Here is a 24,046-nt window from a genome sequence, read left to right as displayed (position 1 = left end):
AGTACCATCCCTGGTTGCTCAAACAATGTCTAGTACAGTCCACCCCATCAAATAGAAGCAAAGGGTAGCACTCACCTCATGCTTCAAATGAAAACAGGCTAAAATAAATGACTTAAAAGAAAAAAAAAAATCCATGAGAATCTATTTCATTTTATTTCCATATTCCACAAATAATAAAATACAATATATTAAATAATTATGTTATGAAGATTTAAAAAAATAATTTTTATTACTGGTGTTTTTGTTTGCCAAAATTATAAAAGCAGTCTCAAGGAATGGAAGTTTTTCCCACAGTATTTCTTTTGGTCAAATCAATGGCTAATCATTAAATCTAGGAAGAGTACATTAGCTAAACTGAAGGAACTTAGAGATGAAAGCTATGGAAATCATAGACCATCTATTGCAATTGACTTAGCTCTCCACAGGAAGAAGGCATTTAGTAAAGGTGCCTGGAATTTCTTTTCTGCGGTTGCTTTTCTAAATCTATTTTGCTTCATAATGCTATATTGCTTAATATTTATTTGTCTTTGTAGCTCTCATTTTTTCAGTATTTGGAGAAGTTGTCATAACTTTGGCTTTTGGATTTTGGTTTCTAGGGATTACTGAGAGCTGTTCATAATGAGTGCATGCAGGTGCTTTCTCTCACTGAGTCACCATGTGGTGATAGAGAAGATCATTCTATTCAACAGGTTTCAGAATTTTGGCTAAAAGAGAGAAGAGCTTACCTTAATATCATCTCATCTCTTAAGGATTTAATTACCAAAATACAAGTGCAAAGGGAATCTGAGGTACCCAAAGAATATTATATTCTATGTAGCATTGTTATTTTTAATGACAATAATGAACTTTGTAAATTAAATTCTTTTTTATATGAATTTTCACATAAATTATTGTATGTATTTTCAGACTCAAAAATACATACGTTCTTTTAAATACCTATTTTGGTTAGTAGAATGTTTTTAAAACATGCTTATTTGAAACCTAACTTTTGTTATTCGTACTCTGCTAGGTTTGTGATAATTCTCAATCTCATGAGAGCCTCCCAGACTGGCGAGGGGAATTTCTACTTGCTCTCCAACATGTTTTCTTAAAGGAGCACAATGTTTTGCTGGCTGCGTTTCAGACTGAACTGACAGCTCTAGGCACTAAAGATGCAGTTGGATTATTAAAGTGTTTGGAACAGCGAATACAAGAACAGGTATCAAAACAAAATTTTATTTTAAAGAATACTATTTTTAATAGTAATAAGAAAATCAGTTGCTGATTTGTTTTAGAGTCTTAATTTAAGTATGAAGATTAGCATTTTTAACAGGGGCCACTAAGAGTATTTAGGAGAAGAACATTACCTTTTGTCTTATATTAGAAAGTAAGAAAAACTTAAAATTAATGAGATAGTCCTCAAACTTGGAAAGTTAGAAAGAGGAGTAAAACCTAAAGAAAAGAGAAGGAATAAGATACAGTCACTTCTCATTATTTGCAGTAGTTATATTTCCCACAGGAAATACAGGAATAGGTTACTGCAAGCCTCAATCACAATATTTTCATCAACCAGTCAATACATGATCTTATTTTCTGTGTGGTTCTGTTTAAAGAAATCTTATATGGGGAGGGGAGAAGAGATGTATCTCAGTGGTAGAATGCTTGCCTAGCATACTCTTGGCCCTGGGCTCAGTACTCAGTGCCATTAAAAAAAGAAAAAAGATACCTTCTGTGTTGTATATTATTCATTAATGTTTAATGCGGCGAAGAGCAATCATACAGAAGCTTATCTAACTAACACACTTTTCTCCTTAAAGCATGCCACAGATTTCTTGCACTTAGGAACACCAAGCCCTTCACTTGTGGGCCATTTAAAACCACGAAATCACAAATAAAAAGCACAATATGGAAAAACAAGTTACTAAACAGGACATTTGTGTACAATATGAGAGCTAAAATACAAAGGTAGAGTATGCCCTTGTTTAACTCAGCCAGGAACATGTGCATGAGGAAATTTAAATTTTTTACTACTCTAACTATGTCTGACAAAGCAATACAAGTATTGATTTGAGGGTTACAAAAACTTTTTATCAAGTAGACAAATCTGAAAACACAGGATCCATTAATAATGAGGATTAACTACAATAAAGTAAAAAACATTAATGAAATGTATAACCAGTACAATATAGAGGATAAAACATTAAAAATTGGTTCCTTGAAAATGCTAAATAAGAAAATCTTTTCTGGAGAATTCATTATGATTTTTAAATGTTATAAATGAAGATGAGATCATAATTAAACATGTAACAAATAAAATAACAAAATATTATAAATTATTTTATTTATACAAATAAAAAAATTGAGGTGAAATTTTTTTTAAAAAAATCACTTATCAAAATTCATGCTGGAAGAAATAGAATACCTGAAAAGACCTACAACAGAATCAAATCAGTAGGGCTGGGGTTGCAACTCAGTGTATAGTGCTGGGTTAGATCCTTAGCACCACATATAAATAAATAAATTAATTAAAGGTTTTGTGTCCAACTACAACTAAAACAAAAAAAAAAATTTTAATCTTCTCACAATACTTAGTACCCAGGACTTGGTTTTTTAAATACGTTATCCATTAAAAAGAATTAGGAATCCTTTTGCATCTGATGATTCCAAGAATAGAGTAGGAAGACAATAAGGTAAACCTGGAATCCCTCATTTTGCCAGCATGTAAAGAATTATTCAAAGAAATAAGGGAATATGTCAGAAGGTCACAGAAGCCTGTTGAAGGTTCCCTCACTGGCCAAAGTTAGAAAATTAAAAGATCAAACAAAATGAAAGTGACAGATTTTAAAGTTAAGAGTAAAATAAGAATTCATGAGCTCATGTAGATGGATATATATTATCACAGTTGAATGCCAGCTATTAAATGTAGAAGGAACGAAGGAATTATAAGATCATACTTTATTCAACAATATAGTAATGATCAATTCAGCAATAATCAACAGTGGATGCTAAAACTAATGTGAAAAAGTTGATAAGAAAAGTAAAATCCCTAAAAGATCATTTTTAACTACAAAAGGAAAAACAGTAACTTTACACTGGAGAAACCTTGCAAACCCCACCCAAATGATCAGAATCAATATTACCAGTAATGGGGAAAAAAAGACATCGAGTACTTCCTAATACTTTTATGAAATGCATAATCAGAATCCACTTGGGAAAATATGAGACCAAAACCAACTGAGGCCACCATGCATCTATTAGACTGGGCAAAATAAAAAATAGTGACACCACCAAATGCTGGTAAAGAGGGAGAGAAACTTCATGTCACATACATTGCTGGTAGGCAGTGTAAAGCAGGACTGCTACTCTGGAAACTAAATCTGGCAGTGTCTTGTAAAGGTAAACGTACATCTGTTACACAGCCTAGCAGTCACACGTGTAGATATTTAATCAACAGAAATGAAAACTGGTGTCTATTTATGAACCTATTTATGAATGTTCACAGTAATTTTCTTTGTAATAACCAAATACTTGAAACAACCCAGATGTCCTCCAGTAAGTGAATAGATGGAGAAACTGTGATATATTCATACAATGAAATACTATTCAACAATTAAAAAAGGAACAATCAATACCCTAAACTTCCTGTGTGTTATGTAACTTCTAAAAATGACAAAATTATAGTGATAGAGAACACATCAGTAGTTGCCAGAGGTTAGGGTTAGGGAGAAGAGGGTAGGACTACAGAGTAGTCTCTGTGGTGACTGAAATAATTTTTACCCTTATTGTGGTACATATATATGAACCTGTTCAAGTGATGAAATTTCATAGTACTGTATGCCAAGAGAAAAAATGAGTACATGTAAACAAATGAAATTTTATTAAAACCTGTAGTTTAAATAGAATTTTATCCATGTCAGTTTCTTAGTTTTGATAATGTGCTCTGATTATATAAGCTATTATTGGGGAAAGCTGGCTGAACCCCTCAAGTACTTTGACTTACATTAGTCCAAAAAAGTTTTTTTAAATTAATGGACATGCAACAAAATAACCTGTCTGTACTCTTCAAAAAATTTAAGATCACGAAAGACAAAGGAATACTTATGAATCACTTTTTTTTTCTTAAAGAACTTTTGGCAAAATTTGAAAAAACTCTCTATACCAGATAATATTATGATAAGTTAATTACTCTTTTGATCATTATACTGCAGTTATGTAAAAGAATGCTCTTATTTTTAGGAAGTACACTACAGTATTTAGAGGTAAAGAAGCATCTATCTGCAAGAAATCCTCCCACATTTTAGACAAAAATAATGAAATTTTTAAAAGAAAAAAACTTTAGCATGTGTAGTTCATTTATTCTTCAGACTTCTGGTTGTTAATTTTATTATCTTTACAACTCTCTTCACTTGATTTTTTCTTTTCCTTTGTTACAAAAAGGGTATTGAATATCGAGCAGCTATGGAATATCTCCAAAAAATAGACAGAAGAAGCTTATTATCTGAAATTGAAGTACTACGTGCTCAAATTAATGACAAGAAAATGACCTTGAAAAGAGAACAAGAAAATGATAAACCAAACCTAGGTATGTTACAAAACAGACTCATATAATTACAAAAATGGGTGAAAATATTTCACTTTACATTATTATTACTCAGTTAAAACATTTCCTTTTAGTGGTATTGATTTCTCATTTTCATAACATTAATTATATTAATTACTGTAGTGGCTAGAGGATTGTCAAATTGATTTTAAACAACTGTATCTAATTTTAAATACAGTAGCCTTACCTTGACCAAGTTAAACAAATTAATTTCATGGTCTCTTTTTTTGTTTGTTTGTTTTGATTAGTTATACATGACAGTAGAATGCATTTATGCACTTTGATTTATCATGAATAGATGGGATATAATGTCTCATTTTTCTGAGTATACATGTTGAAGAATCATATTGGTCATGTAGTCACATATATACATACAGTAATAATATCTGTTTCATTCTACTATCTTTCCTATCCCTACATTCCCTCCCCTCTTCTCCCATCACTTCCCTCTACCTAATCTAAGGTAACCCTATTCTTCCCTACTACCCCCCACCTTATTGTGAATTAGCATTCACAAATTAGAGAAAACATTTGGCCTTTAGTTTTATGGGATTGGCTTATTTTGCTTACCATGATATTCTCCTACTCCAACCATTTTCTGGCAAATGCCGTAATTTCACTCTCCTTTAAAGCTCTGAGTAATATTCCATTGAGTATATATACCACATTTTCTTTATCCATTCATCTGTTGATTGACACCTAGGTTGGTTCCATTGATAAGCTATTGTGAATTGAACTGCCATAAACATTGATACAGCTGCATCACTATAGTATGCTGATTTTAAGTCCTTTGGGTATATAAACCAAGGAATGGGATAGCTGGGTCAAAGGGTGGTTCCATTCCCAGTTTTCTGAGGAATCTCCAAACTGCTTTCCATAGTGGTTGCACCAATTTGCAGTCCCTCCAGCAATGTATGAGTATGCCTTTTCCACCACATCCTCACCAACATTTGTTGTTGCCTATTCTTGATGATTGATTGCCATTCTGACAGGAGTGAGATGAAATCTTAGAATAGTTTTGATTTGCATTTCTCTAATTGCTAGAGATGTTGAACTCTCTTAAAGCTGTACATTAAGAAAGGTGTTTTACATACTAGAGGATAACTACCTAAAGGAAAAGGAAATCCATAATGAAAGTAGCCATTTCTTTTTTAATCCCTCTTTTTAAAAATTTAACTATAACAACATACAGAAAAGTGAACAATTCAACTCTTCAGTATGACATTATTATTTTTTTAATATTTATTTTTTAGTTGTTGTTGGACTTAATACCTTTTTTTAAAAAAATTTATTTATTTTTATGTGGTGCTGAGGATTGAACCCAGGGCCTCACACATGATAGGCGAGCACTCTACTGCTGAGACATAACTCCAGCCCCAGTATGACATTATTATATGAATGTCTATGGAGGAGACATTGCTTGTGTTAAGAAGTAGAACATTCTGAAGCCCCCTCTTTAGCAACTTAGAGGTTATCCTGATTTTTCTTTAGTTTTATTACTAATTTATATATTCCAAAATCATATATGTTTAAAGTTTTTCTATTTTTGAACTTTATCTGTATATTTTATGTCTTGCTTCTGTCACCTTCCTGAATTATCCCAACTTACTGCATTTATCTATAGTTCATTTTTGTTACCATGTAGAATTCTCTTGTTTGGATATTCTACAACTTATATTTCATTCTGTGGTTGATTAGATTTGGATTGTTTCTGCTTTTTAGCTATTAGAGTCATTGCTGTTGTGGACACTGTTGCAAAGTGTTTCTGATGCAATTGTACTTATGTCTTTCTAGGAGTGAAATTGCTGGGTCATAGAATTCATATCTTTAAATTTATTAGAGAACACCAAACGATTTTAAAGAGTAGTTTTGTTAGGGGCTGCGGTTGTGGCTCACAGGTAGAGTACTCACCTAGCACATTGGAGGCCCTGGGTTTGATCCTCAGCACCACATAAAAATAAATAAAATAAAGATATTGTGTCCAACTACAACTAAAAAATAAATCTTTTTAAAAAAATGTAGTTTTGTCAATTTGTGCATGCACTAGCAGTATATGAGAGTTGTGTTATATACAACTTTGCCAACTTTCCAGTATTGTTAGACCTTTGCTGCCAATCCGTTTGGCGTGCAGTACATAATTGTAGTTTTAATTGATTTTAATTATTCAAGTGGCTTAGTGCTTTTTCATATGATTATCAACTATTTGGATTATTGTTTTTGTGATATGCTTGCTTGGATCTTTTCCCCACTTTCTGATAAAAGTCTATTTAATTTAACTGTAAATGGAAATCATTATTAAATTCTCATCTATTGAGGACACATGCATCTTTAGTAACTGTTTCATGTAGTGATGATAGAAACACCTGTGCTTTTGCAGACTTTAAAATCACCACAGAAGCTCAAAATTTGTCATTGAAAAGCTGAATCATGTTAAAATTCTTCAGAGAAAACAGGTATAATAAGTTAAACATATCCCTGTAGACAAAGGCTTAATTGAAAAGTTTTAGAGGTAATTAATATTGTTTATATAGAATGCTATTGAAGTCTTAATGAGTATCTCTGTAGATTCATGTTTATATGTGTAAATTATTAACCTCTACCCCTAAGAAATAGTTTTAAAAGCTAAATTAACATGATTATCACCTAAAGTCAATGTTATGTCCTTCTTGTAATATCATTCTTACTAATTGTAATGTCTGTTGATGAACTTTGCTAGAATTTTAAGTAAAAACTTTTCTTATTAAATATGTACTGTTACATATTTATGGTGGAATAGAAAAAACAAGAGAGTAAAAATCACATCTTGAGTCACATAAATCCTAAAATAATGACTATTTAACACCCAAGTAAATATGTCTACAGACCTTTTCAATGTCCATATGTACATAAGTATATTTTTTGTCATAAAAACAGGATCCTGATGCATATTTTGTAACCTGTTTTTACTTAACATGTATAAGATTTTAGTTCGGGGACGGAACTCAACCACTGAGCCCTCTTTTATATTTTATGTAAAGACAGAGTCTCACTGAGTTGCTTAGCACCTCACCATTCCTGAGGCTGGCTTTGAACTCATGATCCTCCTGCGCCACTAGGATTACAGGCTTGACCACCACACCTGGCCGAGATTTAAATTCTTGAGTTTGTTTTCATTGTAACAAATGTGTATTATGGAGGGTTTGGTTCGTTTTTATTGAAAAAAACAAGATCTCAACTGGAGTTTGGACTTCTATTTCTGGAACAATTATAAAAGTAAAGTTCCTAAGGACTGTCTGCAAAGAGAGGCTGAACAAAAGAAGCAAACAGTGCCAACCATTATAGTCATAGATACATGAATATCTCCTACAAGTACTATGTGTGATTTTCAAAAGTTCTTGGAGGGCTGGAGTTGTGGCTAACTGTGTGAGGCACTGGGTTCAATCCCCAGCACCACATAAAAATAAATAAATAAATGTATTGTGTCCATCTACAACTAAAATTAATAAATAAAGAAATTTTTTTAGTTTTTTATATTTTTTAGTTTTAGGTGGACACATTATCTTTGTTTTTACATTTATGTGGTGCTGAGGATAAAACCCAGTGCCTCATGCATGCTAGGCAAGCACTCTACCACTGAGCCACAACCCCAGCCCCTGTTGTTAAACTTTTATCATTTTCATAAATACTTCTGAAATCTTGGCCACTACCACTATGAGGAAAACATGCATAAAGTTTATTTGTATTAAACTTTGGGGACTGTAATCCTTTCATGATTGCTTTGCAGTTATCTCCTATGTTACAAATCAGTTCTTATCAATAAAATATTTATAAACCAAATAGGAGTTACTAGGTTAAATTATAAATATTGATCATTTTTTCTTTAGAACTTTTGGAATATACTATGCAGCAGAAGCAGTCTCAAATTCTGGAGATGCAAGTGGAGCTCAGCAATATGAAAGACAAAGCAAGTGAACTTCAAGAACACCTGAGTTCAGAAAAAATGGTAGTTGCTGAGCTAAAAAATGAAATTGCACAAACGGAATTGGAACTTGAAACAACACTCAAGGCACAGCATAAGCATCTAAAGGAACTAGAAGCATTCAGGTATACCACACTTCCTAATTATAAACGTGTATTAGTGAAGGAATTGGAGTACTTTTGTCATAAATATTATGCAGATATTATAAAAATAAAATACATGTTGTTTAAGTAGCATGTGATTTTGTTATTTATGGGAAAAAAACTACAGTAGAGGGTGAAAGTCCCCAATTTTTCCAAATTATAAGTTTAAGATTGTTTTGGCCCAATCTGTATTGTGGCCCTCAGTTCTATTTGAGACTTGTATAAGATATACTTGTGATCTTTGTTTTACCTCCAGCCAATATGAACTTAACCTTTATGATCTCAATGTGTTTCAGAATTTAGTTAGCTAAAATACACAGTATTTGAAGATATAACGCTTATGAAAAGGATATATTTGTTGGTATAAATACTAAGGTATTTCGTTTGTAAAAATGCATGACAATTCCCATGTTCAGTAAAAGACAAGGGAAATGTTTTGTTAATATTCTTTTCTAGAAACAGATTGGATAATTGTTACAGTGGTAAATAATGGTAGTTGTACTACTAGGAACAGGTAATTTGAAATAAACCACAGTTAATCCTTAATCTCTAAATAGTTTATATTTTTCTATTAGGTAGTTTATAATGTGCCTCAGCCCTTTAGTGAAAATGTTGCCTGTTTCTCTCAATACATAGAATAGTTTTATGAAAGTTCATTTAATCATTTTATTTAGATTGGAAGTAAAAGACAAGACAGATGAACTACGTTTGCTTAATGATATACTAGCAAGTGAACAGAAAAAATCAAGAGAGCTCCAGTGGGCCTTAGAGAAGGAAAAAGCCAAATTGGGACGCAGTGAAGAGAGAGATAAAGAACAACTTGAGGTATTCTCTTTGCCCTTCTATTTTTTGAAAATCTAAACTCTTGAGATTTTTCTCTAAAATGTCAACCTTAATCGCTGGGATTGTGGCTCAGTGGTAGAGCGCTTGCCTAGCACGTGTGGGGCACTGGGTTCAAACCTCAGCACCACGTAAAAATAAATAAATAAAATAAAGGTATTGTGTCCCTCTACAACTAAAAAATATTTTTAAAAAAATGACAACCTTAGACTCTTGTATGTGTTGAATATTGTTGTAGTGTTATCTAAACTGAATTATGAGGAAATGTTAATGGTACGATAAATTTTTGTTACATCCGAGGAAGCAGACAGATTGCTCTGCTGCACCATATTTTGGGGATATGAATTAGTACACACACATTTTGATAAATAGGGCAGTTGTGTCGGTTTAATACTAAAGTAGTTTTTTGGTTCCTGTTTCCTCTTAAAGAAGGATAAAAAGAATACTTTCCTGGTACCAGGAGCCCTTCTGTTACACTTCAAGAATATTTAAAATGAACATTGGGGGCTGGAGCTGGGGCTGGGGCTCATGTGGTAGAGTGCTCACCTAGCATGCGTGAGGCACTGGATTCGATCATCAGCACCACATAAAAAAAATAAAACAAAGGTATTGTGTCCACCTATAAATATATATAAATATATTTTTAAAAAACTAAAAAAAGAACAACATTAGGCTTTCTCAGAAACTTATTCATACAGAAGTACTTAACAATAAAAAAACACTATTAATATAGTGAAACTGTGAAGCAAAAACACATTTGGAGAAATGTTCCCTGCTTCATATTTAACTATGTAAGATTAATATTTAAGATTAAAAGTGTTATTATTTTACCAAGCTTTTTTGGAGGGAAGGAGGGGTGCATTGTAACAACAATAGTGAGATTCATTATGCCACATTTGTACATGAACATAACATAATTTGATCAGTCTTATTCCCCAGTAGCTCCCCTTTCATCCGCCTCTTCTCCTCTGATTCCCTTCCTCTACTGGTCTGCCTTCTTTTATTTATTTTTTATTTAGTACATTATAATTGCATGTAAAAGTGAGATTCATTGTCTTATATATGTACATGAACAGAGCATAATTGATTAGATTTCATTCCCCAGTACTTCTCTATGGCCTCCCTTTCTCTCTCCATCTTGATGCCTTTCTTCTACTGGTCTTCTTTCTGCTTTCATGAGATTCCTTCCCCCCTGCCCCCTCTCCTCCTGTCTCCTTCCACAAATGAGAGAAAATTTAATAAACTGAACAAAAGTTGTATTTTCTATTACCAAATACTACCAATTTAATATTAATAAAGGTGTAATCATGTATTTACAAAGCTTTTTTTGGGGGGGAGTGGGGGATGCTGGGGATCGAACCCTGAGCCTTGTATATGCAAGGCAAGTATTCCACAACTGAGCTACATTCCCAGCCACTACAAAACATTTTTAATGAAGTTATTTGATTTTTAAGTTTTTAAGTTATTTGATTTTTCTCTCACAAGGACTTGAAATTTTCACTTGAGGATCAAAAACAGAGAAATATTCAACTAAACCTACTTTTGGAAGAACAGAGACAACTACTAAATGAATCACAGCAGAAAACAGAATCACAGAGAATGCTATATGATGCCCAATTATCAGAAGTACAAGGCCGAAACTTGGAGCTTCAAGTACTTCTTGAGTCTGAAAAAATTCGTATTCAAGAAATGAGTAGTATTCTAGATAGGGAACGGCAGTTCCATGCACAGCTACATAGCAGTGACAGTAGTGGGCAGCTTCAGTCATCATTACCCTCAGATGACCTACTTATAGAGCTACAGAAACAGCTGGAGGAAAAACACCGTCGTATAGTAGAGTTGTTAAATGAAACTGAAAAATACAAACTGGATTCTTTGCAAATGAGACAGCAAATGGAAAAAGATAGACAGGTTCACAGGAAGACGTTGCAGACAGAACAGGAGGCCAATACTGAGGGGCAGAAAAAAATGCGTGAGCTCCAGTCCAAAGTTGAAGATCTTCAGCGCCAGCTGGAGGAGAAGAGGCAACAAGTTTATAAGTTAGACCTTGAAGGAAAGCGATTGCAGGGAATTATGCTGGAATTCCAGACACAAGAACTAGAACGAGAAGAAAAACGAAGTAGACGAATTCTATATCAGAATCTTAATGAGGTAAATTGACACTTTGTTTCTTTTTAAATATATTTTAAGTTATTTGAGCAAGTTACTTGCCCCTTGAGCAAAAACTTTTGATATTGATTAAAGTATTTAAATAGTTAAGTGAAAATTATTCAAAATTAATTCTATAAACCTTATTTGGAATATAAACAATAATTGTGCTCCCTCTTAAGAAAGAATATGAAACGCTATATGTTTATAATTATTGTTTTGTTTTATCCAAAATCACCAGCCAACCACCTGGAGCTTAACTAATGATCGAACAAGGAATTGGGTTCTTCAACAGAAAATAGAAGGAGAGACAAAAGAATCAAATTACCTTGAAATGAATGGAGGAGAAACTGGTTATAACCATGAAATAGAAATGCTCAGACAAAAGCTTCAACTTGTGGCTTCAAAACTGCACCATCTAGCCCAGAAAGCCTCTAATAGGTTAGACTTTTCTGTCTTATCTTCAGAAATGGCATTCTTAGACAGGCTAGGTAGACTCTGTCCCTTATGAATAGGTAGCCAAGAGTAGAGAATTAAAATTTTAAAGATGATGCATATTTACATTAGGAAACATCATTCTTTAAAAATAGCCCATGTGTCTGAAAATACCTTAACACTTAACCCAGGAAAAGAGAACACTTAGCCTAAGGAACAAGTGATAAGCAAAGCAGTGTGTCCCCTAATCTGTGGTGTTTGTGTTAGTAAGCATCCCTGAGGAGGTCTGTATTGACTTTGTCTTTTCTTTGAAGACTACAGTTTGAAACAGCAGATGATGAAGCTTTCATTTGGGCACAGGAAACTATTGATGAAATTACTTTACAATTACAGAAATTAACTCACCAACCAGGTGAAGAGGTAAGACTTTTAATTAAAACTCTTTGTAAAATATAAAGAGCAAAGATTTAATAGAAATTATGAATCATGGGCCTGAAGTTGTGGCTCAGTGGTAGAGAGCTTGCCTAGCATATGTAAGGCACTGGGTTCGATTCTCAGCACAGCATGTAAATGAATGAATAAAATAAACGTCCATCAACATCTTAAAAAAAATATATATGAATCATTTGAAACTGGCAGTATATGCTATATAAGCATTTTGATCTTTTATTAAATTTTAAATATAACATTTGCCAAGTTACATTGGCCTCTTTTTAAGAGACCAGGCTTTTTGAAAGAGCAGTCTGAGATGTACCCTCACCACTCCATAAAACCACCTGCAGAATCCTACCAGTGTCTTCACAAGTGACTAATCTGATAAATCTCCTCACTCCCTTTCTTTCTTGACTTTGTAGAATTTGACATTTTCAGTGTCTTCCACCTTCTTGAACCCTTCTCTTTCCTTGCCTTTTATGTCAGTATTCTTTCATCTGCTTCTTTATCGGTTTCTTTCATATGTTCCTCTTCTATCATTTTTCATGTTTTTATCTATTCATATTTTTATCATTCCCATAGCCTGAGTGCTCACTAGACTTAGCAAGTGATAATATATTTTATATTGAGCACCTACTATATGCCATGTACTATACTAAGTCCTAGGGATACAATGAACAAATTTGACAGAAATCTTACCCTCATGAAGATTATTGTCAAGTAGACAGTAGCTCCATTATAGACCTTTGACCTGGACTCCAAGTTCATTTAATGATTAACACCTTTTCTTTAAGAAGTATACCCCAGGGCTGGGGTTGTGGCTCAGTAGAGGAGCACTCGCCTAGCGCTGTGCAAGGCCCTGTGTTCAATCCTCAGCACCACATAAAAATAGTAAAACAAAGGTATTGTGTCCAACTACAACTAAAAAATAAATATTAAAAAAAAGAAGAAGAAATATACCCCATAGTGTCTTAGGAAATTCCCAGGCACCTTCCAAATTGAACATCATCTTCCCTTTCTCCCTCATGCCCTAGACCCCCTTTCTGGTCATTGGCATCACCCAGTATAAAACCCAAGTCACCATGCACTGTTTTCCTTCACCCTTGACCTGTACATCTAAGCAGTCACTAAGTTCTATGTCTTCTACCTCCTTAAATATCCATCCCATTTGCCCAGGGCTGGGGATGTGGCTCAAGCGGTAACGCGCTTCCCTGGCATGCGCGGGGCGCTGGGTTCAATCCTCAGCACCACATAAAAATAAAATAAAGATGTTGTGTCCACTGAAAACTAAAAAAATAAATATTAAAAACTTCTCTCCCCCCCTCCCCTTCCCCCTCCTCCTCTTCCTCCTTCTTCTTTCTTCTCTTCTCTCTCTCTCTCTCTCTCTCTCTCTCTCTCTCTCTCTCTCTCTTTGTCTCTCGAGGAGTTTGCCTAACACTTGGACATTGTATCTACCCTAATTTACTTTACTGTGCACATGGCTACCAAAGGAACTTTGTTTGTGGCAAGCTCCTGCTGAAAGCCTTTCATGGCTCACAAAGACTCTCCATTGCCCTCATTTATGTCTGTTATTCATAAGTGAAGCAGCTTTTACTCTCTAGCCTTACCAAGCAATTTACAGCTCCCTAAAAGCAATATACTCTTGCATAAACCTTTGAGCTTTTATATGTGCCTTTCCTTCTGTTTACTAGATTTTTTTCTTGCTTGCTAAATTTCTATGATTTAACCAAGCAACAGTTTGTGAAATCTATTGCTCTCCGTGCCTCGTCACACTTTCACATATATTTGTGCTTGTGTGATCTTACATCCATTTTATTTTTTCAGCCTACCTTAGTATTACCAGGTACTTCTGGGTGTTCATTGACTGAAAGACTACTCAGACAAAATACTGAACTGACAGGATATATCAGCCAACTGACTGAAGAAAAGAATAATTTGAGGAATGTGGTCGTGAAGATGGAAGAGCAGTTGAGGCGCTGTCAACAGACAGGAACTGGTGGAGATTATGTACGTCATTTTCAGAAGTAGTGCCAAGTTACAGTTTCTGCTATCTAATTTTGGTTCTTAACCCTGAATGTAAAAGCATCAGGTCAGTTGTGTAGGAGGATCTGTGGAAATTTTTATAGGGATGACTGTAATATTAATAGCTATTATTTTGTTGAGGGAGCCGTCTCTGTACCAGACTCTGAGAAAACTGACCTGAAGTCATAATCCAATCTACGTCTGTGAATCTCCAAAGACAGATACAGTATTGACTGTCAGCAGACATGTGTAGAGAAATGTTCAACGTGAATCCTCACTGTTGTCTTCATTATTTACCACTTACTGTGTTTATGACTCAAGTGGAAGATGCTTTGAAATTATATATTTCAGTATCTCCATTTCTCTAGTAAGGGCTCCACATTTGGACCCCCATGTCCATCTCTTAAGTCTCTCAACATTTTTAGTAAAAGCTCTGCTAGATCTGATAAACCTTTTCTGTGGCTAGGCTTTCACCAAGGACTTTTAGGGGTAAAGCTAATCTACTCAGCAAAATGACCATATACTTGGAGTGAGTAAATATTTTTTAATACCAGCTGAGATTGACTTTGAGGATGGAAACTAAGACTAGATATCCATGATAGGGATACTTTTAATATCTTTAATTCAGCTTTTTCTTCAGAGATATGTTCTTTATGTAAGTAGTTGGGCACTGTGGCACACACCTATGATGCTAGTAATTCAGAGACTGAGGCAAGAGGATTACAAGTTTGAGGCCAACCTCAGCATCTTAGACCCTGTCTCAAAACAAAATATAAAGGGCTAGGGACATGATTAAAGTGGTAGAGTGCCTCTGGGTTCAAGCCCTGGTACCACCAACAAGGGCAGGAAATTATATAAGTGGGCTGTTGTCTCTTCAGTCTTCTAGGTTTTTATTCTGTGGTGATGCCAACCTTGAAGCCATTATTGCTTCTGAAGAAGAAATATGGACCATGGAAAAATCAGCTCTTCAGAAAACCTTAAAAAAAACGGAAGCTGAAGTATATAAACTGAAAGCTGAACTGAGAAATGACACTTTACTTCAGAATCTGAACTCTGATTCTGAAAATACCTCACTAAAGGTAGGTGACATCTTCCTTCTAATGATAGTCCTCCATTTTTTGCCTTTTTTCATCTCTCTGCCCTTACTCAAACAGACTAAAGAAATGTGGGTGGCGCTCAGGTTGTCTCCGGAGGCCATTCAGTGTGTTGTGATTGCAAGGTCTCTAGCATGTCACAGAAGGTTTGTGAAGAGGCATGCCTCTTCTGGGAGGACTGGTAACAGGTTAAGCTCAATCACGGTGTCAACACCCAGAGCTGGTTGTCCTTCCGCCCACAGTTTCTATCTCAATAGACAAACAGTACTGTTGTCTTTTCAATTCCTTACAAACATACTGCTACTGTCAGTGTAAGAACATTGTGCCCTAAGATGGGAAGCCCTTGGAGTAGCCTCTCTAATGTGTAGAGATTAATATTGTAGTAAAACTACCATAATCACTTAATGTAAAATCCAAAATAAAGAGAAAGAAAAGTATTGGGAATATTTATTCTGATTATGGAATAAACATAAATTTATGACTCATACAGTAACAGAATAATTGGCTTATTTAAAAAGCTAAATAGATGAGTGACCACAATAATAAAATAGCTCCATGAAATTTTAAAAATTCTCAGATGAAAAAGATAGCTCTATACATAAGAAAACACAAATGATAATAGGAAGACAAAAATATTTACAATAATATCATGAACAGGGGCTAAAAAACTCAAACTAAAACCATAACTATAATATTTACATACCATTGACTACAAAGTGGCAAAGTTATAATGGTTAAAGTTACATTAACCTTCAACTTTGCTGATGAAGCTAAAAACAGTACCTGCCATCCTACAACTGCTTTTTTTTTTTTTTAATCTAGGTAATAATCATCCCCTAGAGAACAATTTGAATGACTTCTTAATAATGACTTTATGTTCTTCCCTTCTTTAAATGTAGAGGACTTATGGTAAATACTTGAGGGCAGAAAGTTTTCGTAAAGCTCTCATTTATCATAAGAAATACCTGCTGCAATTATTGGGCGAATTCCAAGAATGTGAGGATGCCACCATAACGCTCCTTGCCTGGATGCGGGGTCAGCCAGCCTTCACCAATCTGGAGTTCATCAGCCGCCCAAAGGGCTTAGCCAGATTTCGTTCAGCTGTCAGAGTGTCCATTGCAATTTCACGGTAAAGTTCTTGAAAGAAAATTGATTTTATTCAGAGACCCTCTAAAGGGATGTTTGTCCTGTAATTCTAGCTACTCAGAAGGCTAAGGCAGGAGCACTGCAAGTTTGAAGCCAGTCTCAGCAACCTATTGAGACACTATGTCAAAATAAAAAGCAAAAAAGGGTTGGGGATATGGCTCAGTGGTAGAGCAGTTCTGGATTTAATCTCCAGTACCATAGGGAGGGAAAAAAAGTTTGTATAGTATTTCTTTGCCATCCCTAAAATATAACTTTCTCTCTGGGTTTTCATCCTTTTAGCAGGGATTCTTTATTCTGTACTGTGTAAATATACCCTTTGGAAAGGGCCTTCTTAGGTACATGCAGCTGGTGACTCAAGCTGGCACATCCAGTCCAATTGTCATTTTTTAATTTGAATAGACCTATGAACTAGCTTATACATACATAGACATAAGAGATATCATAAAAAGGAAAAGTTTTTTTGAAAAATCACACCTTAGGCTGGCACACATCTGTCTTCCTTTCCTACTAAAATAACCTGTTTTTGTACCCAGCTCTGGAAAGCCCTGGTCTACCTCTGCATTCAGGTCCAAGGTTGGCCTTCAGGGATTCTGCTAGTGCTTTTGTCACTCTTTTCCTAGTAGTTCCAAGCTAGGAACTTTGGCATTCATTCCGTATGTGGTTGAAACTACCTTGTAGTCCTGAACCACTACTGTCCTCTAATCTAACTAGTAGATAAGATAATCAGGGGCTGGGGCTGAGGCTCAGTGGTAGGGCGCTTGGCTAGCATGTGTGAGGCACTGGGTTTGATCCCCAGTACCACATAAAAATAAAGGTTTGTGTCCATCTACAGCTAAAAAAATAAAATAAATTTTTAAAAGATCACTCAGACACTTAGGCTTCTCCATGTGTACCCTCCTTTTTATTTCTCTGAAACTCAGCAGAGTCCCAAAGGAATTTTGTTTCTTAAAGTAGTTCTTGTCAGGTCACATTTGATGCTTCTTCAAAGGATTTTGCTTTTTTTTTCTTCTGAAAAATATGAGTTTTGCTTTTGTTTCTGTGTTTTTAAACTGGAAACTTGAGTTTCCTTAGTTCCAAATGTCAGTTCACAAATGAGAAAAAGGGGACAAGGAGGGGTTATAAACCCAGTAGGCACAATTAGCCTGGTCTCTCTATTGCACCCATGCTGGCTCTCTAAAAGCAGCTCAGGTCTAACCTGTTTGTCTTCCACCGTGCCTGCCTCTTCTCCTTATTGTAGTCTCACACTCCAGTTTCTCCTTTCCCACTTCTCATTCCCAACATCACCTTGTGTCTGGCAAACAAAGGATAAGCACTGGCAGATACATTGATGAAAAAGATGTAATACCTGCCTAAAATCCAAAGACAGCTCACTTTCTGTTGGGGAAGGGCCATATGCACAGAACTTGGGGGACACTCATGTGAAGTCTCAGGAGTTAGCCAGTCATTTTGATTAGAGGAATTTGGGGAGACTTATATTTTGACTCTCTTAAAATTGAGTCTTGAAACAGACTGGTTCCACAGCGTGCTCTCACCTTCAGAATTATGATCCTGACAGAGCCCTGGCAGTCCAGAAAGCTCTCTAAGCCAAGATGGGCCATGCAGCAAACCTAATGCAGCTATATGATGACATTAATGCCCCCATTCATTTAAAGCCAGCATTGTTTTTTGTTCCTGGTCACATGGCCTCACCCATCCTCCAGCTCCCTCTTATGGGTCCTTCTATTCTTTTTTCCTCTCATCTGCCTTTCATCCACTGTTCTGTTTCCTGCGGCTCCTTTCTTTCTGTGTAGTTTTGCCCTCCATCTCTTCCTGTCTCATTAATCCGTAAAGCTAGAACCTGATTCTGGTAACACCAAAGACCTCTGCTTCCCCTTGGAAATGAAGTGAGGGGAGCTTACAACTGTGTTCTTCTGTTCCAGTTAATTTTGCCATCAACCCAGGCACATGTACATAGTTTTGGATTAGGAAATTGTGATTATGTTGAAATCTTATTCTGTGTTCATATTTAAATAATTTTTGTAGAAGGTGTATTTTATGATCTTTATAGATATGCTGTGATGTCTTATCTTGGAATCTTTTTTTTAGAATGAAAATTTTGGTTCAACGGTGGCAGCAAGTCACAGATTCTAGTTCCACCAATGTTAACAGGGATGGCTTTGAACTGAATCCAGGTAAAGTCAAAATAGCATTTTTCTACATTTACAGCCCTCTAAAATTACTGAAAATGTAATATCTTCCAAATAGCAAATTCTGGAGCCAGTGTTTTCCAAAGATAAAGGAGCTTATAACTAACAAGGTTAGGGACTTCATTGTTTTAAAGAGAGTAAGAATTGCTGATTTTTATGGAGCACTGGTCTACACTAAGCCCTGCTTTTTTCATATATTCTGCCAATTTGATGTAATCACAATTACTATTATTCTCACTTTACAGATGAAAAATTTAGCACTGGAAAACACATGGTATTTGTCCCAGATTACCCAGTAGGGGCACTTAAGGCTCTGGGTTCAAGAGAGAATAGCTATTAGTCATGTAAAACGGTTATGGTTTGAAGTTTTCATGATCTAATAATACTCAAATCATTTGAGTTTACTACTACATTGTATAAAAATAAGAACAGTTAAAATTCCTTCTCTCTACACCTAGAATGAAGTACAAAGAACATTAGGGCTTGAACATTTGGGATATAAGGATGAGGTCAAAAGCGGGAGAGCACAGAGTACAGAGAATCTACCTGGAGATATTCTACCAACAGTTTAGCAGCAGAGAAAAGGGAAATTTCCATGAAAGTATTTTGAAATATAAATGCTTGCACTGAGAAATTTTTATCTGTGTCATACCAAAAATTAGCAAATCTTGATTGCAATTTTTTTCCTATAAAAGGAGAGTGGAGTCATAAAGGATCTGGTTACATTAGTCTAATTTTTCTTATCCACATTATCTTTTCCCCCAAATGATAACACATTCAGAAACCCTAAGATTGAGGTCTTTTAAGTAAGACAGCATGGTATAGTACACTATATTCACATGGTATAAACATGGTATAATACTGTTTTGTAGAAATGTTCAAGGGCTTGGTTTTTAGTTTTTGTTGTGTTTTGCTTTGTTTCTTAACATCTTGCATTACATTAAGGTGCTGAAAAGACTGACCCATTTTATCATTCTTCTGGTGAACTAGAGCTAGATGGAGAACCAAGACATACAACATACCGCTCAAGATCAGATCTGGATTCTCCTAGGTGCCTTTTACCGTTTCAAAATAGGTAAGAATTAAATGTATTAATATTTAACAGAGAAAGATGGACACTGATAGGACTCTGGCAGATGGACATGTTTAGTTGTAATTTGTTTAACCTATGGCCCAGAATCAAAGCTAGTTTTTAAATTTGTAAATGGTTTCTAAGGTTAAAGGAAACAGAGCTGATCAAATGTTGCTTACTATATGCAAGAGTTAGACATTGGAAAAAGTGTTGATTAAAATTGATAAGTCCCTGGCCGTTAGAGAAAATGTTAGTCTGCATGACAGATGCATTTTTACATATCCAACACTTACTGACAAACTGACAGGTTTTATACTTGGCATTTTCATGAAGCCCTAGCTTCTTTGAATTTATTGAAGACCAATTTCTTTCCCATCCCAAACTTAGAAGCATGGGGCATATAGATCATATAATATGTACGTGGCCTGCCTTTCGGGGGTGGGGGAGGAGGCAGGTGTGTAATGTGATTGCATTGTTTCTGGGTAATTTGGTTCATGTACATTGCTTTTAATCCTTAGGTCCCCAGGCACCCTAGCTGATTTAAATCCTGGTTCCACAGCGTGCTCTCACCTTCAGAATTATGATCCTATAGAGCCCTGGCAGATTATATCACTCGGCTAGAGGCACTACAAAGAAGACTTGGAACTGTACAGACAGGTGCTTAAGTTTAACCACTTATTGGTAGTGCCATAGTGCTAGACCCACAGCTCTCCTCATTTTGAAAGCTTAAACTGTGTAACCAGCAGCACAACTAACTTTAGAGTATTCAAGACATGATTTATCACCTCAAATCCTGCCCACCCCCAAATAATTCCCCTACTATCTCTTCATTCAGTAGATTGCTCATAGAAAACACATGATTGAAGACTAATGTGGGAAGGTGCTCTGAGGTAATGCATGGTAGAAAGTGGTGAGGCCTACAGATACTGGTGAGGAAGAGGATTGAGCACTTAGTACAACCATTATCCCTACTACTGCATGGTGCTTTTAAGAGTGATCCAAAAAAAAAATCCTAACAATGATCTTTTACTTTTCTTTCCTCAAAAATATCAATATCATACTTGATAACAGAAGTGGATTCTCTATTCATTATGAGAAAACTTCTTTTCCCTGTCTTCCTTTAGTTCACTTCTGATCCAGAGATTTTGAATCATTTTAGTTTAACTGATTGTATTCAGTCTACTTTTACAGTTTTTTTTTAAACTTTTATTAATGATTCTCTTTTCCTACTAGTCCCACAAACTGGACTAATATCAGATTATTTTGAGTTAGTAGTTATCTCTTCATTCATTCAAAAAATTCACTGTTTAACACAAGCAACTTGTAGTACTAGGAAACTCTCATTATTATAGTTGAAGTCTGTTTGTTGGTTAAAGGTTTGTTTTGTTTTAAGCATCCAAATTTCACAAGACCCAGAATCTGAAGACCAAAATATTTTTTAGGATATACTAAAAATATATAGAACTTCAACCTTTAGAACATTTTATATTAGCATGAGTCTCGCTTCCTTGCTTTAGAACCACTCTTGATGACTTGTAAATATAGTTGAAATCTCTTTAAAAATCAGTTGAACTATGAATAAGATGTTTAAGGAACAAAGGGCATTTTTTCTGATGGAGAGTTAAGAGTAATCTTTTTGTTATCTATACCAGCTAATTTATATAGAACAATCTAATTTAAAATCATGCAAAATGTCTTGTTTTTCTCTTACAGGTTCAACTACTACATTTCATAGTGGTATGAGAAGATAATACTTTAAAAACATCAAAAGTTGAAGTGATTTTAAACAAATTCTCTTTTGTAAATCGAAGATTCTTTTGTGCTTTTATATTGTGAATATTTAATGGGACCAAAACAAACACAGCTTATGATTGTATCAGATCTCTTGCACATGAAAACAAACTGGAATTTGTACATACAAGCATTGTGTATGTATTCATGCACAGTGATCACTAAATTACATGTATATTTGCAGAATGTTAATTTAAATGATTAAATTATAAACCTTGTGTATTTATCAAATGGGTGAAAAGATTAAACTTTTGCCAATATGATACTGCTGAATGTGTAGCTTGCAGTGTCCTGCACTTTTCATTTAAGGCTACTGAAATTACATGTTTCTGCCTAATATATTTGCTACTGGTGATGAAGACAGAAGATATCACTTGTAGACACCTATTTTTGTATAATGGTAGAAGTTTTGAATTTTATGGGGTATTTTGTCAAAGCACTGAAAATAAAAATGACTTCACCATTTTCACCACACTGTATTTGAAACTTCTTCATTTTTAACTGAGCCATATAGTTCCTGGTGCATATCCTCATAAATTACTTATCTTAAATATGCAAGACCTTAGGATTCAAACAGAAAGTTGTCCTCATATAATTGGATATTAGGGTTTTTTATGAAGGTTTTCCCTCTGCCTTTCCATCAACTTATATCTAAGTATAATATTTCTTAAAAGCCATATTTATTCAATTACATTTGGTGTTACATGTATCTAACGGTATGTCTTTACAATCTGTGGTCCACTATGACACAAAAATCATTTAGCTCAAATAATCTAAATTTATTAATTAGATTTCAGCAGAATCAAACAGAATTCCTGCTGTCCAACACAATTCAGACTGGGAAGCTGTCACGGATGTTGTTTCTTTATCTAGAGTGTTCCCCAATAACATGGCAACTCACTAAAACAGCAATTGTATTTGTTGCTGATGTCTGGAAGGATTTTGATGTCCTATGATTTAGATCAACACAAATAAGCATGGTAACGAATTATACATTCTTGGAAGTTTCAATATTAGCAGCTGGGCTTCAGTATGAGGATTTCTAAACCTAGCAAAAGTATCCTAAAACAGCTAGTGGAAGGGGGAGAGTTGTGGGTAAGAACCAGAAGCTAATATGATTGCCATTCAGGACTATTTTGTTGTAGACACATGACAAAAGCAGATGGATATAAGGGGAGGGAGGGGGAAAGAGAGGAGGGAGCAAGAGGGATAGGAATGATGGTGGAATGAGTTAGACATCATTACCCTAAGTACATATATAAGACATGAATGGTGTGAAAATACTTTGTGTATAACCAGTGTCTTGAAAAATTGTGTTCTACATGCATAATATAAAATGAATTGCATTCTGCCATCATGTATAACAAATCAGAATAAATGTTAAAAAATTTTAAAAAAGAGCAGATGGACAAGTACTTAGCAACAGCAGTTCTCTCCAACTGTTGACCATTAAGCCTCCTTATATTAGGCCACTGCAGTCACACTACTCATGATTCTCAATAGTCTGTAGTTTAAAAACTAAATCTGTAGTGCTCCCCTAGCATACACAAGGCCCTAGTTTCAAGCCATAACACCATAAAGCAAAACTGAAATCAAACTTCACTAACAGAGCAGCTTTGTCTAGGGTTCTTAACTTTTTTCTTTTTTAAGTTGTCAATGGACCTTTATTTTACATATTTATATGTGGTGCTAAGAATCAAACCCAGTGCCTCACACATGCTAGGCAAGTGCTCTACCACTGAGCTCTACCCTGACCCACCAACTCATGCTTATCACGTAGTTAATCCCAGCTCCTGACCACTGACAGGAGCACTGACATGGATCTCTTTAGCCGTCTGCGGAAGCTATCCTGATTTTCAGAATGCTTTTAAAGACAATATAGATATATATACATATGATTCCAAAGAAAACCAATTATACACAGATAATTACTAAACTTTTCAAGTTGTGATATATTTTTACATATTAGAACATTAAAGTGTACTATAAGCCACCTGTAATCCCAGCTGCCCAGATCCACCCACTCCAACCTACCCGGGATCCCTGCTCTCAGTGGTCCTGATTCACTCCTCCACAAGCAGGTCAGACACCACCAAAGTCTAGCCTTTGGTGCAGGACTTCCCCTTCCAACCAGCAGACTACCACAGGAGGTCAAGCCCAGCGGCCCAGACCCACCCATTCCAACTTAAGCAGGACCCAG

The 24,046-nt window shown here is 35.2% G+C and overlaps 1 protein-coding gene across 1 annotated transcript in view; it reads left to right on the top strand.

Moving 5' to 3' along the window:
* Akap9 (A-kinase anchoring protein 9) overlaps positions 1-22,318 on the top strand; it is a 42,063-nt gene extending 19,745 nt beyond the window's left edge. The window contains exons 13-27 of the mRNA XM_048785400.1: positions 597-788; positions 1,010-1,198; positions 4,417-4,561; positions 8,443-8,662; positions 9,355-9,505; positions 11,006-11,671; positions 11,910-12,109; positions 12,418-12,523; positions 14,360-14,542; positions 15,436-15,636; positions 16,551-16,780; positions 18,883-18,968; positions 19,929-20,058; positions 20,574-20,712; positions 21,769-22,318. Of these exons, the coding sequence (XP_048641357.1) occupies positions 597-788; positions 1,010-1,198; positions 4,417-4,561; positions 8,443-8,662; positions 9,355-9,505; positions 11,006-11,671; positions 11,910-12,109; positions 12,418-12,523; positions 14,360-14,542; positions 15,436-15,636; positions 16,551-16,780; positions 18,883-18,968; positions 19,929-20,058; positions 20,574-20,676 (2,802 nt within the window). The 3' untranslated portion in view covers positions 20,677-20,712; positions 21,769-22,318. The remainder of the gene's footprint in view (positions 1-596; positions 789-1,009; positions 1,199-4,416; positions 4,562-8,442; positions 8,663-9,354; positions 9,506-11,005; positions 11,672-11,909; positions 12,110-12,417; positions 12,524-14,359; positions 14,543-15,435; positions 15,637-16,550; positions 16,781-18,882; positions 18,969-19,928; positions 20,059-20,573; positions 20,713-21,768) is intronic.
* The last annotated feature ends 1,728 nt before the right edge of the window (positions 22,319-24,046 follow it).

This window comes from Marmota marmota, unplaced genomic scaffold (assembly GCF_001458135.2).
Source record: "Marmota marmota marmota unplaced genomic scaffold, marMar, whole genome shotgun sequence".
In the NCBI taxonomy this organism is placed as follows: Eukaryota; Metazoa; Chordata; class Mammalia; order Rodentia; family Sciuridae; genus Marmota; species Marmota marmota.
The sequence above is the reverse complement of the archived record's forward strand: the minus strand, read 5'-3'. Positions and strand labels throughout refer to the sequence as shown.